Below are 19,310 nucleotides of genomic sequence, written 5' to 3'. Positions count from 1 at the left end.
CTTAGCAAGTCAGAGATACGATGTGTCTTTCCCAGTCCCCCCTGTCCTTCTCCATCATTTAAAAATTCTCTCCTTTCTGCAGCCCCAGTAATTTATTTCACACAGGGAACATTCTTTACTTCCTCGTACCTTTCCAGGTAATTTTATAGCTATCAGTAGACTAAAAAGTGCTTCTGTTGTTCTCCTGGCAGTTCTATTAGATTAAATCCATTAGCATGGTCACATATACACACTTCACATTTTCAGCTCTCTCTGTTCATAACGTGACTCTATTATAAAGATGTTATCCTTCTTATTGCCCATATAGAATCTAAAAATCTGGATTATCTTATTTTTCCTTGGTTTAGCTTTTAAATCATCTTTTTTTTTAAATGTTTTATTACTACATTAATTGATCACAGGTTCTATATTCCTGACCTCAACGTACTTAATTACATTATAGACAACCATCTCTGCTCCTGCTCAATATTCTGAACAGTTCACTGGGTTTTAAATGCACAAAATGGTCGTTGCCACACATTTCATTTCTGGCTTCAGCCGTTGTGATCTTGTGCTTTGTTACTAAAAATAGAGCTGCTCCAACTACCTGAGCTGGAAAGCTAATTACGGAGCTGGTAAACAGTTCTCCTCCCCATTGAGCAAATGGCAGAATAAGGAGCCTGCTAATGCACTAGGGCTCCCATGGTCCTGTGGGTCTCTGAAATGTATCAAGTGTCATTTATTTAATCGTTTGTGGCTATTTGCATCATGGATAAATTACCATTTAAGTAAATAACTGCTTGACTGTTGTATCAACAAATCAGGGAGAAAAAGAACAGTCAGCTCATTTTAAGAAAAAGTATTCTAGCCTAATTCTCTGCCTGCACAAATCAAAACAACTTCACTGAAGTAAATAGCATATTGTTGATTTTGACTAGGTAAGAGTCTAGTTCTATTTTCTGCAGTAGAGGGGTTATCAGAGGACTGACTGCAGCAGCTCTAAGACTTTTTGAAAGTTATTTCTGTCACATACACACAAGAACAAACAACTGCCACTGTAAGAAAGCACCTTCTTCCCTTAAAAGAACTCTCAGCCATGTCTTGCAGTACCGCAGCATGTTGGCTGGAAAAAACTCCCTGCTGAGAGATCTTAAGGTAAAAGTGCCCACAGGGGTTAGATTCTCCTCTCCATTTGAGAGTGAAACACTGGTTTCTCTGTTCCATCGGACTGATCCTTATCATGTAGCCTAATATAAGCTTTGTTGGCAACAAGGGTTTAGCCATCACTCAGACAATAAAACTCCACTCATTTTCAGCCATTACTGAGGAAACAACTTGTAGATGACACAGAAGCAACTGTCAGAATAACTGTGATACATCTGCAGGCCCAAAGAAAAACTAAAATTATGTTTAAGATGCATTATGTTTGTTCATCCAAAATCACTTCTGGGGCCAAGAAGGCATGTAGCGTCTGGAATTTTATTTTTTATCTGATTACACAGTATAGAAATAAAAGAATTAGGTAGAAAACCACCAGAAAGACCAATTTTAAAAAGCATTTCTATTTCTCCTTCCTAACCCCCAAAGAAAGAGACAAGTAAATAAAACCTCCAATATGGTACTGAACACATTAGAAGAACTTGGTGGACAAAAAGAGTATGCAAGTGAGCATAAACTATTTTCTCACCATCATGTTTCTGTCATGTAAAAGCAATATACTACATACTGTGCATCCAGGGAAAGAATTGCTATCTGAGCATAAATACATTATTTACACAGCTCAGTTGGGAGATGTTCTGTCTGTCCAATCTTTATGCAAAGAAAAGTCAGGATGCCTTCAGCCAACTAAACCACCTCCTGTTGTGACGGAAAAGTAAGTTGACACTTCTTAGCAAAACTGATTGGAAAAAAGAAGGCAAGGCAGAAAGTGTGGACAAAGGTGGAAATGTGTAGTACAAGGAAGAAGAAAATGCAAGCAGGAACCAAAAGAGAAACAAAGAAAGGCATGAGGAAGTCAGATTAGGAAAATCAATCATATTTCAAGCTCTGCATATTCTAAAGAACAGAAAAAGAGAATCTTCTAACAAAAACAGTGATGGAAAAACAGAAACTGAGTACCAGCCTTCTCATCCTAACCAGAAGAATTCCAGGAAACTTGTCTGCACACCACAAGGCAGGCTCACACCATCACAACTAAGTCAACTCTAAGAAGGCAAGTCATGCACCAGGACTTATGTAGTTGTCATTTGAGCAGCATTTCACCAGAACTCACACATCTTGTTTCCATGGTACTCTGTGTATGCATACTAGTGTGCATCTGAAAAAAGCCATATGCATTTTTCACATTTAAACCCACAAAAGTGTGTGTGTGCTTACACACAGTTGGGCAATGATGAAGCATTGTGTGTGTTTGATGGTATTCAGTGCATAAACAATGTTAAAAATCAATTTTCAATCACTGATCAATCTTCCTGCATTTTCAGGCCTTTCTTTCTGACCTAAGTGACCAAATGCATTAGACAACACATTCATGAATTGGATAAAATGTGCTTATTATAGTAGGACAAAGACCTCTCAAATAACAGTATATTCCAGAAAATAATCCATAGCAAAGAGCATGTGCAAACAACATAAGCAGTATGTTCCCTGCAGTGTGCTATTTCTTCCCACATTTATTCTCACCTTAAGGCAGAGATGTGATATCCTTTAACCCTGGCAGTCATTTGTCATTTATTCATTCAGATTTTAAAGGCAGAGCATTGACAACCACAGTCTTCATGTGCTGCACAGACCAACTTAAGCATTTCAACTGCTCACAAGTATTTTTAAGTGGTCTGCTTCTGTTGAATTAAATCTGCCAAATTCATAGGGCAAATAAGATGTGCCTCCACCTTTCAATTAAGCTAGTATAAAGTTTCCAATCCCCTGTCAAAAAGAAATTACATGGAGAAAAGAAGTGGGTAAAAACATGCAATGTGAGGAAACTGTTGAAAATAAGTCGTGTAATTCTTTTAAATATAAGTAGCTGTCTCAGGCAATCACAGAAAAAAGCACTTTCAAAGTGACAGTCTTTAATGAATGAAGTAACTTTATGAGCCTTTCATTGTTCTTGCCAAAAAATTACATCTTTCACCACACAGGTATCACTCAAACTTCAACCTTCCTAATGAGCGCATCAGCATATGCAAAGACTCCAGAGCCAGAATAAGATGAATGGAATAAATTTGGGGATATACTAAACAGGAGGGAAGGGCAACAACTAAGAATTAACACATTCCTTCATTCAATAGTTTTTTGAATCAGAGGCACTGATTAAACAAGTACATGTTAGCAGACAACACAGAAGTATATCAAAAAGAAGCTTAGACTGAAAGTACAGTAGTTTGCTGTGTCATAGCAGCACCAATTTCATAGGAGTTGATAACCATATCTGCTTATGTCTCAAAGCCCTAGCAACCACCTATACCAGACCTCCTCATATGCCAAAAATTCATCAGAAGTACTATCTGACAAGTGGGTCTCTGAAATGTATCTTCATACAACACAGATCCTTAATTTTAAAAGACCTCAGATGATGAAATGCTCAAGAAAATTTCTTAACAATTCAATAGCTAAAACCCAGGTATTTATGTCTCCACAGCACAGGGAGCCTGTAGGTAGGAATACAGGGTAAACACAGACTCCGTCGCCTTACCTCAGCTATGTGCGGCATTGGGTTAAATCCACAGAGATTGCACACAACTTTCTTGCACTCGGTACAGGTATTAAAGTTGGGGGGATCCTTAGAACCAATATTTAGTCCAGTTTTACAAAGGGGACAAGACATTTCAGGCTGGCTGGCTTTGTCTGGTTCCAACAGCCCATCAGGTTTCTTAGCTTCAGCAGCCTGAGGCTTGCTATCTTTAGCCAAACCAGGTTTCTTTTCTAAATCAGATCCTTTAGTTAAAACACTATCCACTTTTGATGGCTCTGATTTTTCAGTTGTAAGAGGCTTGGCTTCTTTCTTTACAGGAACAACTTTTGGAGGAGGCTGAGCCTGACCAGTCTCTTTGGGGGCTGTTTGAGGGGCAGGAGGCTGTGGTGGAGGCTGGGGCTGCTTTGCTGCAGGAGGGGCGCCTGATGTCTGAGACCCTGGCTGACCCGCTGTGGAAATTAAATTTGAGGCCTGGCTGAAGAATGAAGCTCCAAATCCAAAGAGTTTCCCAGTAACTGTTTCTTGTGGCGTTGTAGGCTGAGGCTTAGGGGCATCAGTGATGCCTCCCAGATTAAGGCTGAAACGCCTCGACTGCTCCGGAGTTTTCTGAGGTGGCTGCGGCTGAGGTGCCGGCTGTGCTGGCCCTGGCTTGGGTCCTGCCCCTGCTTGTGGGCCCTTGGGAGCTGCTTTTGTATCAGGCTTTGGGGCTGGTTTTGTTGGTAACTTTTTAGGATCATCTTTTGTTTGTGTTGGCTCAACAGGCTTTTGAGCTTTAGCATCTGGTCTAGCCCCAGGCTGAGACGCAAGCTTGGGATCTGACTTCTGCCGAGACACTTGTGGAACAGGTTTGGAATCTGGTTTATCCCCGGCTGGATGTGTGTCCTGCGACGGCTTTGCTAGCCCAGGCTTTGGGGAGTCTGTCACTTTCTGCTGAGTTGGTGGTCTGGGACCTGCCAAATCCTGTTTCTGCTCTAGAGCTGCAGAGGTAGATACAGTGTCTGCTGTAGGCTTCTGTACACTGGGCTGTTTTTGCTTATCTTCAGCCTGTGTCGGCTTGACCTGATCAGATTTTGGAGTGGCATCTCTGGTTTGTTGGGAGATCTCAGTGGGCTCTGCACGGGGTTGTTTTGATTTTACAGGGGGAGACCCAGGCAAGGGGGTTTGCTTTTTTTGTGGCGGAGGTCTTTTTGGATCTGCTAACTGTGAAGGATCAGGTTTTGAAGTAATATCTTTCTTTTGAACAGGCTGTGGCTGGGGAGATGGTTTAGCTGTTGAAGGTGGAATGGGTGTCTTCTGTTTGGGTGCAGGTGGCTGTGGCCCAGGACCATGACCTGCTGCTAGGTCACCTCCTAATGCTCTTTGCATCTGGCAGTTTAAACAGAGCCATTCACTGATCTGAAAAAAATAAAGGCATTATAATTAAGATAAGACAAAGTTAATAAAGAAAACATAATAGTAAGTTATTCTAATATAGGACTTGCTGCAATATTTGAAACTTCTGTGTAAAAAGGGAGAAATATCACTAATAATGTTTTGCAATTAACATGCACAGCTGATTATTTTCATTCTTCTCCACGTTGCTGTGAGTCAAGCTATCACTGAACCCATGATTCTAATGGTTTCACATTCAGTTTACACACAGCTGAATATTGGAGGATGAAAACCCAACAGAATGAAAAAAATGCATTGGAATTTCATGGGACCTAGCAGTGATTCATTTACAGCAATGATTTGCCAGAATAATGACAAATACTGCTAAAATAGTTTAACACATCAAGTCTGCTGACAGAAAACAATAATCAGAATTAAAACACAGTAAATGCATAATTATCTTTAAGCATACATCTATCAAGCTCTTCACACAGCTTATGCTTTTGGTAATGGTTTAAATTACAGAGCACAGGTATTGGCAGTACATATGTATCCAATGAATTGGGCACAGAGGTGTAAACTGGCATTATGTTTACATTTATGTTTATAATAACAGACTTATGCTTTACCACCAATTTCAGAGGGCAAGTCTTCATCCAAAATCAGTGAGGAGCTTTGCCTGAGCCCTGATGGTATTTCAAGAGCCATAATTAGGTCTCCCAAAACCCCTCTGTTATTAGAAGTTTCTAGGGTAATTACTATACCTCTCTATACAATGGGCCCCTCTTTGCACACAGGAGAAGGAGTAAGGCAAATAATGTATTCACCCATGCTTCTCATCAATTACAGTACCTCACAACTTCAAAACATTTTTTGTCATTCCAAGCAGTATTACATTAGAGGGAAATCATATTTCTGGTAAGACAGAAAAGCCCAGCTTCCCCATCTGAGAAAGGATCAAACTGCCTAAAACATGTGGTCACATGCTACCTTCCACACTTTCTATCACTAGCAGAAACATTATAGGCAGCAAAAATGCCATTCAATAGGGTACAGAGTCCCATGGGCCTGCACCTGCAAGCAGATATTTAAGCAGGTCACCTGTAGCTCTTCTATTCTTTAGTCTGTGTGTGAAATGCAGGGTACCAGCTACAGCATTTGCACGCACCACTGCAACAGAGGGAACTGCAGGTAGGAAAACACTCAACATAAGTCTCTTTTCCCTTAAGGGTGAAGATTCCTGGATGCTGTTCCTCACTCAAGTCTCAATGATCTTCAATATCTTTTACAACATAAATGATTCTGTGATGCTAAGAAATCTCTACCACACACCATGGAACAAATAGAGGCACTACATGCAAAGAAAGATTTTGTCTGTGTAATATTGGAGCTCACTGGAAGGAAAGAGCTCTGATGTCATGGAATGAGGCAATGAATTCATTACTTTGGTGCGCCTTGCCAGCCTTGGATTTTTGCAGCAGCAAAAATTAAGAGTTGGATGCAGCCCCCTAAAACACAGTTAATTCAATTATTCTGATAAACATGGTTTAAAAACACACTCTGGTATATAAATTCACTATTACTAACAGCTCCACATGGCGATGCCAAATTTTGGCCTCAGCTGTAAAGTTACCATTCGTAATAAGGCTGCTCTTACCTTCCATTTTCAGTGCAATTTTTTTTAGATTGTTTAAACAGTTCTCTGATCTATTTGCAAACCATATAGCAAATGACTGTTAAAAAGTGAAAACAACTGAAAAAAACCTGGAACACATATTTAAGCTCTGCTTTGAATTGTGAAAGGAATTAATTTCAGACCTGTACAGAGGATTTGAGCAAGGATTACATTTAGCTTAACTCCCATTTTGTTTGATTAGTGATCACTTCCCTTACCTGATTTTAGATATTAGTAACATAATTTAATTAAGATACATACTAATACCATTTCTGGATGAATCCTTAAGGTTTTTATAGGGTTTAAGTGTAATCAAAGACCAAGCTGTCACAGTGGTCTGGCTTGGCAAAGAAACTAAGATTTCTTATGTTCGGGAGGTAGGCTCCACTCTACAGTGGAGAAAGACAAGATCCTGTGAGGAGCTTTCTAATGGACCTTAGTAAGGAATGGCTTTTTCCTCTATCCACAGAATTTTTACAGATATTTGAAAAATGCACTTTCCACAGGGATTCACTGCTTCTGCTTCTTTTTGACACCACGGCAATAAAAGGTGCCTACCTGTTGTCTGTCATTCAGCTTCCAGGAAATCTAAATTAAAGTCACTACACCACCTTTAAAGCCTCAAATGAAGTAGCTGTAGGGCTGATGGGGCTAAAAAATGAATAGTTTGAATAATTCTTACATTTAAGTCGTGCAGATTCCAATTACATTTATAAGCATTTAAGGTTGTCTTCAACCTGCAGCTGGTCCAGTCTGATTCCACTGCCTACTTGGAGTCCAAACAAACATTAATTCTATGCTACAGATTTCAGAACAACCTTGTGCAGAAGAGAAAACCTTAACCCTCAACCATTAATTTTTCCTTATTAAAAAAAAATTTATATACATATACACATATATGTGCATTCTTGGTATGAAACTGAAGCCTCCAAAACTAAAACTGAATTTGCTACTCCTTCAGCTGAACTTCAAAATGGAAAATGTAGGAAGTTTCACTAACCTGTATTATTTTTTAAATCTTTCTGGTTTAAACATAGAATTCCTCCCATGCATTTTAGTGAGAGGAATTAAGTGCCAAAACCATCAAGTCATTATAGGTTACACACATCTTCAAAGAAATACAAAACTGCACAAACTATAGTCCTGTTGTTGGAACAGCAGGAGTTCAAAATGAAATGTGCTATGTGATATAGTTTTCTATCAAACACTTGCCTGTTTGTTCTACTGGAATTACAGAGATTTTTCATAAATTTTAACAGGAGCAGGCTTCCATTTAATACAGATGCTCTTACACATTATTACAGATGAAGTAAAACTTGCTGCTGCTGTAGATACCAAAAATAGTTTTTTCTCTATCCTTAAAGGTGTTCCTGGGCAACAGTTCTGTGACTTCCTAGTTTCTTTCTCCACATTTCTAATACCTTTATGTAGGATTAAAAAGCAAAAGTTTCCAGAGGAACTTGGGAGCTTTAGAAGTTCCTGTCTGTGAAGGAGATTCCTCTTTGATGCTGAGAAACCCAAGCTGTCTGTTTTTAACCAGTATATAGGGGTGGGAGCTGGGTCTTATTTCTAGAAGAAATCGGTAAGATTTTCTTCATTCTGAGACCCATGCCATTAAGTGCCATAACTAGGACCATAAATTTGACAGATTTCATGTAGCAATTTTGTTCAGATTTCAACTCCTCAACAAAAAAAATTGCTACTTTGTTTTCTAACTGCTGTAGAAACTATGTGCCCTCAGAACAACAAAGAAGTAATTAAAATTTATTTTATGTATTCATCAACCGTAGCATCAACTCTTCTAGTTTGAAGCACTAAATGAATTTATTCAGTATTTTACTAACAACATCCATGGAGAATTACTTTGAAGAAAATTATAACAGTAGATAGATGATGAATGCATAAAGAAAGTCAAGCTAACAGCTGACACCAATAACAAATAAGAACTTCAGTTCAGTCCTGCTCTCTATCCTAAACAGAGCCAACACAATTGAAGGCAATCCAGTGTCTATTCCTTTCTTCAAAAAGGGTTCAGATTTGTTCTAACAACACAAACCCATCAAAAGCAATAGGAAAGTTGTCAGCAAGCACATTGCCTGGGCATGCTTAATTTCTATCCCTGCAGATGACTTCAGGGAGGAAGAGAATCTATGTTGATTCTATGATTCCAGATGTACATGAGAAATAAATTTTGACTTGCAGATTGAACATATTTCATATAAAAATTACTGGCAAACAATATGAATGTGGCTTTCAGAAGCCATTTTAACAGTCCTTTTGCAGAGCAGAGCTGCACTCTAAGGGAACAGGTCTCATTCTCATTTAGACCAGTCATTTGCTGCTATAAAAAGAAACTTAAAGATATACATAAAAATATTAATATAAATGTAAAGATTTATAAAGCCTTTGCATTACCACAGATATGTAAGTGGACTTTGCTGTTAATTGCTCAGCTCCAAAGCTTTATCGACAAAATCAGTTTCTAGTCTGAAAACACAGCAACTTATTTGGTCCCTGGAAACTTCAAAGAGCTGAGATGAATCCAGATTTGGTTCTTAGCAGACATTTTTGCCAAGATGATGAGAGAAACATGAAAAATAAAGTACTCAAGCACACGATTTTATGCAGCTTTGTGCAGTGTGAGACAAGAAACTAAATCAGAAAATCCTGTTATGAACAAAAAAGAACTATCACAAACCAAATTAAATTAGTATACCAACATACAAGTGAAAATATCTTCTAAAGAAGTCTGTGCAATAATGGAGACAAAGTTTTTTCTTCTACACCATCCTTCCATGAAGAAGATCTCAGCTGTTCAAAGTAATTACACCGAATCAAACATTTAACTATTGTACACAGTATGCAACTGATCCTCATTTCAGGCAAACAGATCATCACTACAAAATACATATTTACCTTCCTTTCAAGTATCAGATGAGTTTATCAGGGAACACTGACTCAAGATGCTCACAAACATGACACTAGATTCTAGTCAGCAGCATGGTCCGTGGGTATCCATTCCACAAACCACAGCAGTGGTTACAAGCTCTGTAGCTTGGTGCTAAACCAATGCTGGTGCAAACATTTTAAACAGACATATTGAAAAACTATTCTTAAATGTTACTTAGCTATTCTAAAGCTACTAAACACTATGGTGAATTATATGATGCAGTTATTATAGTCTTAAAAATACTTCACTACTCTGCTTAAATTACCAACACAAAAATCTGTAGTTTGCACATGAATTATGAATATTTGGAGAACTATTCTTTTATAGCTTACATAATTAGAATTGTAAAGCAAAATAGTGTACATAATCTTTTTACTTTTTTTATTTTTGAATGTCAGTATCTCAGGATATCTAAAAATTAGTTTTTATAGCCAAGGATATGATTAAGCTGCCTCATGCACATAGCAAGGAAGAAGACTTTTAAACAGCTCAGTGCACTGCATCATGCAGCAATGCAACAAATGCTCATTGCTTCCATCAACTTCACTGAGATTTGATATACCAGAAACACATGAATGATTAACAAAAAATCTAACTACAAATCAAGAGAGCGGCAAAGAGAAGGTTAACAAAGTTCATCTGTGCTGCACTGAGCAAATCATGAAAAGGATTAAGCTGTCTGGGGAGAGCAGGGCTGGGCTGCGCTGCCCGCCCAGTGACCGCCCAGCAAACACCATCTCCACATCACATGGCCTCACATAGTAGTAAATTACAGTTGCTGAGCAACAGCAATACTGGCGCAGATGGCTGACTGCAGTTGACATCTTTAGCTATGCAGATTAATTTATTATTTACTTGTGTTAAAAACTGGACGGGCCAGCTTTCTAGACTAATGAGAAAACACTCCAACATATTGTAGAATATTGCTCAATTAAATTATTGGGAAACTATTCCCCATGCAGAGGGGTTTTGCCTCTATGTTCTGCCCCTTATGTAAAAGAGAAAAAAAGAGGGAAAAAAACCACAGGGCATCACCGCTATTCCTATACCTAATCCTTAAAGTCAAGCAGAACTGTAGGCACGCAGTCTTCCTCTAAGACAGAAACAATTTTGGAATTTGTTTAAGAATATTCCATGGAGAGAAACAGTATTCTATACTTCCATAACCCTTCTATTTGAGGATCTTTACAATTTTCCCAAATGTGGCAGCTGTGGCTAGGGGCAGAACTATAAGAACTATACTAACTTCATTTCATCACAAAAATCGTGACTAATATCCATTTGCATAGAAATTGCAGTGTTAGTAGCACTGGAACACCCCAAGTACTCTTTGTACCAAAGCAAATATTTCACACTTTCATGGTTTTTAAATGACAACTAAACAAGTCTTGTTTGCATCTGCCCTCTGATCAGTTTGAACGCAGACTGAAGTCCATCAGTTTTACAGAACTCCTCTAGCTTTACTTCAGCACAGTTAAGAGCCGGTATCTAAATTAATACTTTGAAAAATTTAAAAAAGTTTTGGTTTTTGTTGGAGTTTTTTTAAACTCATTTCTATACAACTTATGATGATTACAACAGCTAATAATCAGATTTAGGTCCTTGATTTTTTTTCTAGTTTGTTCTGCTTTACTTACATAACCCTTATATTCCTCCCTCCAAGTTCACACAGGGTGTACAGTTTCAAAGCTATTCTTCCAGATATTAAAAAACTTAAGATTTTGTTGCATATCACTACCCACAGTGATGGCAGTTTTATTCTTGTTTATATATAATTTCCAGTCCAAGTTGCATTCTGGTTCTTATGCACTATTACAACACAGCAGGGTCTAGACTGCAAACCACAGGGAATACTTCAACCAACAGCTTCCTTTACTGTCATGTAATCAACGAAGATTTAATAGACTAATTTCTATTAATTTTATTGTAAGTATAAGCAAAACTTAACTGGATTCACCACAGGAATTATATCCATCTTCCTTATTTTAAATTATTATATATTGTTCTCCCTATACAACCTAAAAATAATGAAAACAACTGAAGAAAATTAATGCTCTTCTGACTGTTTAAATTCTGTTTAGTTACTGACCCTACTTCATGCCCAAGTATGTTTAGGATATTAAGAGCTGCAGGACTTTAAAAAAAACAAATACAAATACCAAAAATCATTATAAAGATTTGAACTAAAATATTATATTTTTAATTAAATGTTGTGATATTATTGTAAATAAAAACAGAGGCAGAAAGAAAGGAAAAAATAAAAAAAAAGGCAATAGTATGTAGTACAATTGATACGGAAAATTTCTAGCCCTACCAAAAAAGTTAAAAAAATAGATATGCCCTCCCCCACAAAAATTTACAGTAACAACAAAAAAAGAAAATAGTTCAGATTGGGTTAAAAATGTTTCATGTTGAATTGAAAAATAAATGTGCAATCCAGTAAAAAGTTCTATTTGATCAGAAACCATACAGTCCACTTTGAGACAGTCAACTGTTTGGGGTTTCTTATCCCTCCTCTTGGAGTTTTTACCCCTCCTCTTTTTTCCATTAGGAAAGTCAGCTTTGGTATAGACACACTGTTTGAAAAAAATAGTCACAAACAATAAAAGTATTTTTTAGAATTCACTTTACCTCCACCGAGAAGAACTTTTGGCAAGTAAACAAATCCTACATCAATACACAGCTTCACATTATCTGAAGGTACAATTTTCATTAAGTATCTACGTATAAAATTATATTGGGCTCCACGATGAATTTTGAATGGTTTCTCAAAAGAACACCAAAACAATGAATAAAATATGATCTAATGTAGATAAAATTCATGTAGAATAATCCCTCCTCAAAAACCACCTAGAAGACAGGCATCCACATATGCACAGATACACATCAGAGGTGGGCTCAAGTAGGAGAGCCCACACACAGCCAAGTGTCCAACATTAAGAGCTTTAACACTCTACCTGATCATCAGCTTTACAGATGACCATCATAAAGAATGTAACGACTTTGTTATTACACTTTAAACCCTTGCTCATTCCGTGTTGCACATATTTTCCAATAACTACTTCACGGGGAATGAAAATTTACTCCATCTATTGAGCATATGCACTGATCATTTAGACTTAACTATAGCAGTTCATGCTTGTTGCCTTTTTTCCTCAAGATGTCTTTGTTCATTTTCAGAAAGCCTACTCCTATTCGAATGTTCTAAAGGGCTGAATCTTTTTTGGGAAGTGCTGGTTTCTGCTGCTAATGGCTCATGGGAGTGCTTTTGGGAAAATAAAATGGTAAAAAAATTAGAAAAATAAGTCTCCATGTACTAAAATATGCACTCCCTACAAGGTTCTGATATACATGAAAGGAAAGTGGAATAGAGTACCAGTCCTCAAACCTTCTTATATAATTTTCTCCATTACTTTATGCAACTGTTGCTAGGCAGTCATGTGCCATGGTGATGAGTGGAGTATGAATACCTAGACAGATTAGAGAGACATATGCTACTGAACACTTATGTATGGTGTGTTTTCTCTCCAGACTGCTGTACAAAAGCAAGATACCAACTATCCTTCTTCCCCAAGAGGACTGCAATGTCAGATGGTTCAGAGAAACAGTTCAAGGGATCTGACCTTGTGGCAATACAGGTATCACTTCCTGCTCTTAGTTACAGAGTTCTCGCTAGTGAGTTAAAACAGAGAGTGCATATATTACTGCATTTTAAATAGAGGTTTAAAAGAATAAAATTAATTAATTTTTTTTATCTGCACTTTTTATAATGGTTTTACAATGTATGCAATCTACTTCCTAAGCCATTTTTAAAGCTTGTTAAATTCTTTTCAGAATCAGCTAGACGTATAGAACACAAAAATATAGAAAGATCTATATTGGAAAAATTATTCACTCGATTAGTTTTGAAGACTGATCTACCTTGTAAGAAACTTGTAAGAAGACTATCTTAGGAAAGCAATTCAAGCAGCTGCACTAGGGAAAATGTTAGAGAACAAAAGTCAATTTTTTTTCTAAACAAATGGATTCCACTCCTCACGCCCAATTTGAAATTATTGCTTCCAATCAGCAATGTGTTTAACACAAGCAATAAAATCAGCAGTTATAAAGGACATGAGAAAAGCACAATGCAGAATTCCAGAATCATGAAACATGGCAAAAAGAAGAGCAGGGAAAGCCAAAGTACAACAGTAAAGTCAGTAAGCACATGGGTAAGACACAGATTTTTGGTCAATAATACTTCAGAAGAGCTTAAAATACAAGAAGCCAAAATAAAAAAACTTGCACCATAAACAAGAAAACTGACAGCCAAGTCACAAACCATGATTTTTCTGATAAACAGGAAGAAATGGATAAAGTATTGTAAAAGAGGAATCAGAAGATTTTGTTAATACGCTAAATACTTAAAGGAAACAGAAACTAGAAAGAAATTTTGATAAGAGGGAACCTTGGCAGCTGAAATAAGTGATTTTTTTTTTGTATGTGCCAGAGCGGGTTCTATTAACTTTGATCCCAATGTTCAGTAATAAAGTCAGATGTGATTTTTGTCGTACTTCAATGGCAGACTGGAGCAGGACACCCACAATGAAGTTTCAGCAAGACAGCTGGTGGTGCAAAGCTGAGCAAATGAGAAAAGCCTGAGTGGGAGTCAGGAGATTGGAACTAATAGCTGAATAAATTAGATGTCCAATACCTTCATTTACTGAAATGATTTCATTATGAAATAAATGCATATCCTGTGTTTATTTCAATGTGTAATATGAAATTCAAATCTTCTTTTACATATGTATGCAATCAGTTAGTCTTAAATGCAGCTGTATTTATTGTCTAAAAGTCCTGAATTTCACACTTACAGAGTACCTACTTCAAAAACTAGTAGTTATTCACAGAATTTCCAAACACTTGGAAATCTTACATAAACTCTCTCTCAAAACCTAGTTCATTTGAACATACCAAAGTTGTTGACTATTTCCATGGGAAATCTGAAGCTTTTAAAGGAAGACAAACTTGGGGCTCCGAGAGACTTCAGGAGCGCACTATGGAAATGAACAACTCAGCACTCACAAATAAATGTAAGAAATTCTGGCCTAAAAACACTGGCAGAATTTGAAGGCAAAGGTTTGTAATAAAACTTCCTCTTTGACTTTCATATCAATACATCACGCTTCTTGCCTGTTATATATAAATATATCTTTTTTTACACCAACAGTCCAGAATGACCTTTCCTCATGTAGACACTGAAATACAGACAGCTGGTAAGTTGCAGAGGCTCTGAAGTTTCTGCACACAGATGTTCAAGTCACTCCTTTTCCAGTCCAGGCTTTAGTGCCAGCTATCTCAATCCTCGAATTCCTTAAACTCAAAGAAGATGTTACACTTCTAAACCAAGCAATGTGCTATCAGTGGTTACTGCAATTAGTCTTTCAGGCTTAAATTTGCAATTTTAACAACAAATCAATAGATCATATTGCTGGATGCAAAAAGTCTGCTGTTTGTTACCAGGTACCCACAAATAAACGTGCACTGGAAAGAAAACCAACAGCTTGCAATGTCCTTAAATCATTGAGGTGCTGAGTACACAGGTTGCCCAGCAAGGCTGTCAAGCCCCCATCCTTAAAGATATTCAAAACTGGCTAAATCTGCTTTAGGTGACACTACTTTGAGCAGAAGCTCAGAGTACACCATATCCAGAGGACCTTTCCAGCTTCAGAAATTCTTTGATTCAATTTTGAATGTATAGGTAGTATTTACCAGGTTCAAAATACAGTAGCAGTCTGTACTTCTTCCTGTGTGCATCTCAGACCGGCTAAACTAATACCAAAGCAAGACCAAAAAAAAAAGTTTTACAAACATCCCTTCTATTTATCAATAGTTAGCCCTTTGGTGCCAGGTCTACTATGCTTGAATTTCTATAAATTGACAAAAGTGTTGGTACTGAAAACAAACCCAAACTACATTGCAAATTTAAAATTAGATATCAGGATGCACAAAAAGCTGTTCAGCTGTTCAAGCAGTAAGAAGAGGTCAAAAAGTTACATGAAGACTTATTCCCATGCAGAGCAATAAAGAATATATATAAGCAATAAATCAAGTTACTACAAACATCACGTTAAAATAAATTCATTTGAAGTCCTAATATTGCTTTATATTATATTTTATAACATTTTTATGTTATAGACTTATAGCAAGAATGGTGGTCAAGATTAGAAATAGTCCACAAAGATCTTATGCCACAAGAATGAAATAACCCATGTACCACCAAGCCAAACTCATGACTCTGGCTTTCAACTAACGAACACTCACTGACACAGTTGTAAAGCTAATCCACTCCACATCCTTTCCTAAGCCACACACTGGAGTTATGAAGACTGATTTTTTTTTTTTTTTTGCTTAGTTAGTTCTTATAGCAGAAAAAATTATTTATCTATGAATATATTTGCACATGAGTTTTGTGGTCAGATTATAAACATAGAGAGCAGGTGCTTAAAATCAATCAAAATAAGACAAAAGTCATATTGGGGTTTCTCCTCTTTTTACATGAAGAGAACAAATTTCTAAATCTATATGAGCAGAGAATTATTATCTTCTTTTTTTTCTTCCAGTTTCACCATTTTACTCATAAGCAGTTTTCTGAAATAGCATTAATTTTTTCACTGAACTTGTTAAATTATCATGATGATGTACCGTAGCACATCTGATGTTTCAACGTAACAGAGGTAAACTTCATTCTTTGCTCTGGTAGTGAGCATCAGTTTGAAAATTACTCACCTCTGTGATATGAGGATTAGGATTGAATCCACACAGGCTGCAGACTACAGTGTGACACTGGGTGCATGTGTTGTAGTTGGCCTTTTCAGGAGTGTGCAGCAGCAGCTCGGTGGTTGTACAGAGAGGGCAGAAGGTTTTCTTTGGGACGGACTCGGTGGGTTGGCTTGCACCAGCTTGCTTTTGCTCCAGAGGTTTTTCAGGCCCTGGTTGCTGGCCAGATGGTTTTGTAGGTCCTGGTTGTTGTGCTGGGGGCTTTGTGGGCCCTGCGGTCTGAGAAGGTGGTTTCGTAGGTCCTGCCTGGGGTGGCACTTGTTTTACAGGCCCTGTTTGCTGCAGAGGTGGCTTCCCAGATCCAGGCTGTGGTGGCTGTTTTGCAGGTCCCGTTTGCTGAGCAGATGGCTTTTCAGGTCCAGGTTGCTGAGAAGGCTGTTTTGGAGGCCCTGCCTGCTGTGAAGATGGCTTTACGGGACCTCCTTGCCGTGCAGGCTGCTGCAATGGCTGTTTCGCAGGTCCCGGCTGCTGTGATGATGGTTTTGTGGGAGGTGGTGCTTGAGATGTTGTTTTAGCGCTGTCTGGTTGCTGTGGGGATGGTTTTGTTGGGCCTGATGACAGTTTTGCAGAAGTTTGTTGCTGAACAGGTTTCGCTGGTTCTGATGGTTGCGGCTGAGATTTTTGTGGTCCTCGTGGCTGGGGTGGTTGTTTCATTTGCTCTTGCTTAGCATCTGCTGGTTGGCGATGGCCTGGTTTCTGAACTTGCTTTGGTTCCCCAGGCTGCTGCTGCTGCTGAGGCACTGGCTTGGAAGACTCCGTTTGTTGGAGGGTAGGTCTTTGTTGTCCTTGTTGTTGAACAGCTGGCTTCGGAGACTGTGGTTGAGTTGGATGTTTTGCAGGGCTTCCCTGCTCCTCAGGTTTCCCTTGCTCTTTTGGGGTCACTTTTTGTTTCCTACCGGCGTCTTCATGGGTTGTATCTGAATCCGATATCAAATCAAAAGGATTGAATTTGTTCACAACTGAAGTGACTGCACTCAATGGATTGGCTTCTGAGAGAAAACTGGGCATCATACTTGGCTTCTGATCTTCCTTAAAATCAGTCCTGGACTTTGATTCACGTAGACTAAGAGAAGAAGGGCTCCGTCCAGGTGCCCGTTGTTCTGTCTTCAGCACATCTACTGTTCTGCTTTTACTTAAACCTGGTGGTCCTGGATCTGGAGGCTTACCCGGTTGTCTGGGATGGCGGCTTGAATCAAGTTCAGGATGTCTGCAGAGAGAAAATGTAATAAAATTAGAATAGTGCATAATACTAGAAAAATTAGATAAAATAAGATATATCAGTAACCCTGGAAGTGCACTGCTAGTGCTGTGAAGTTTCTCAGTGCTTAAGTGTTTTCAAGACCAAGGTTTATAACAAGGTGCATGTAAAAGACATTTAAATAATCATTGTTCTTTAAAGGCTCATACAAGTATTCAGTCATAGATTGTTTTATTCTTTAGAAAACAATCTAATACAACAACATTCAACCACATACTTTTTCTTTCAGAATTCTGAAGAATTCAAAGCTAGAACTTCCTATTATACCTATACCCAAGTGATTAACTCTCCCCCCTACTCCTTGGGATACAAAACCAGGGAAACAGACATGTCAAAATTAGCAGATCAAATAATAATAATGCACATAATAATGCAATATAATAATGCACATAATAGTTCAATATAAAAAAAATAATGCACAATGCAAAATGTTTATGTACTTGTGTTCTGGCTACTTGTACAAAATTTAGATATATTTACAATTCAATATGCAGCAGGGATTTAAACTCCTAAAATTCATATATGTTAAGGAGTATATGCTTCTCTGTAAAGTATTTCTTTTGGCACCCATCCATCCACAAATCAGAGGAGTTTTCCATCAGATAAAACAGATGTCAGTTCACAGTCAGCCCTGAACTTTTTTTTTTCCTTTGCAAATAGCTATCATAGTTCTTCTCAGCCTCATCCCAACAATTCACACTGTTGGGATGTATTAAAAAAAAAAAAAAAAATCAAATCTTATTACATTAGAGAACTGGGAAAAAATCCTTGCAACAGTATTTTGCTGTATGTTCATGCAGGAGAAAATGAAATTAAGAATGTAGGAACCAAAATCAAGACCATGGCTTCATATGTGGCACAGTATTTTACTTGTTGCTATACTGGGCTGTAGCTGGGGAAATAATATTGTATTCGCTGCTAATGCTCAGGGATGTAATAAAATATTCTATTCAGTGCTATCGCTGAGCTTCTGCTGGAAGATATGGTGCTCTCTTCAGTGTCACAGAAATGTTGCAACTATAAAATTTTCACTTGTCACTTTGAGAAAACGATTCAACTCTGATCTTAGTTTTCCAGACATGAAATTTCTTCTTGGGTATTCATGAGCAAGATAAATAATCACTTATTACATTTAACTGCATTCCTTGACAAATAAATTAATAAATGCACAATTTTAAGAGTTTTGTCAGAAGTCTGCAGAATCGTCTACAGTAGCCACATTAAAAAATGTATTTTACATTGTTAATGTCACCATGGGATTACCAGTATTTCTGATTAATATTTAGTTTCCATTACATGGCTAGCAATGGCAAGACAAAAGGACAAAGCTAACTGGTAGAAATTTTTGTGCATGTAATTCTCACAACGGGATTGCTCATAATCTTGTATCTGACTTTTTCTGTTAATTAAAATTTCCACAAATACTTGCTAAAGACAAACTATTTCCAGCCTTCCACAACTCCATTTATCCTTTCCCATCCTTGTGTACGTATTGACCGCAATACTTGGAAGTTTACAACCTTAATGTGCAATCCACTGGAGTAGGTGTTTTTCCACTGGCGTC

General features: G+C 37.7%; 1 protein-coding gene across 9 annotated transcripts in view; it reads right to left on the bottom strand.

The window, feature by feature from the left end:
* Positions 1 to 19,310, bottom strand: part of PCLO (piccolo presynaptic cytomatrix protein) — a 326,540-nt gene that overhangs the window by 302,594 nt on the left and 4,636 nt on the right. For all 9 annotated transcript variants that reach the window (XM_039571469.1, XM_039571467.1, XM_039571460.1 and 6 more), the window contains exons 2-3: positions 16,438 to 17,695; positions 3,674 to 5,068 (exon numbers count right to left, since the gene is read on the bottom strand). In XM_039571469.1, the coding sequence (XP_039427403.1) occupies positions 3,674 to 5,068; positions 16,438 to 17,695 (2,653 nt within the window). The remainder of the gene's footprint in view (positions 1 to 3,673; positions 5,069 to 16,437; positions 17,696 to 19,310) is intronic.

Source organism: Corvus cornix, chromosome 1A (genome assembly GCF_000738735.6).
Source record: "Corvus cornix cornix isolate S_Up_H32 chromosome 1A, ASM73873v5, whole genome shotgun sequence".
In the NCBI taxonomy this organism is placed as follows: domain Eukaryota; kingdom Metazoa; phylum Chordata; class Aves; order Passeriformes; family Corvidae; genus Corvus; species Corvus cornix.
The sequence above is the reverse complement of the archived record's forward strand: the minus strand, read 5'-3'. Positions and strand labels throughout refer to the sequence as shown.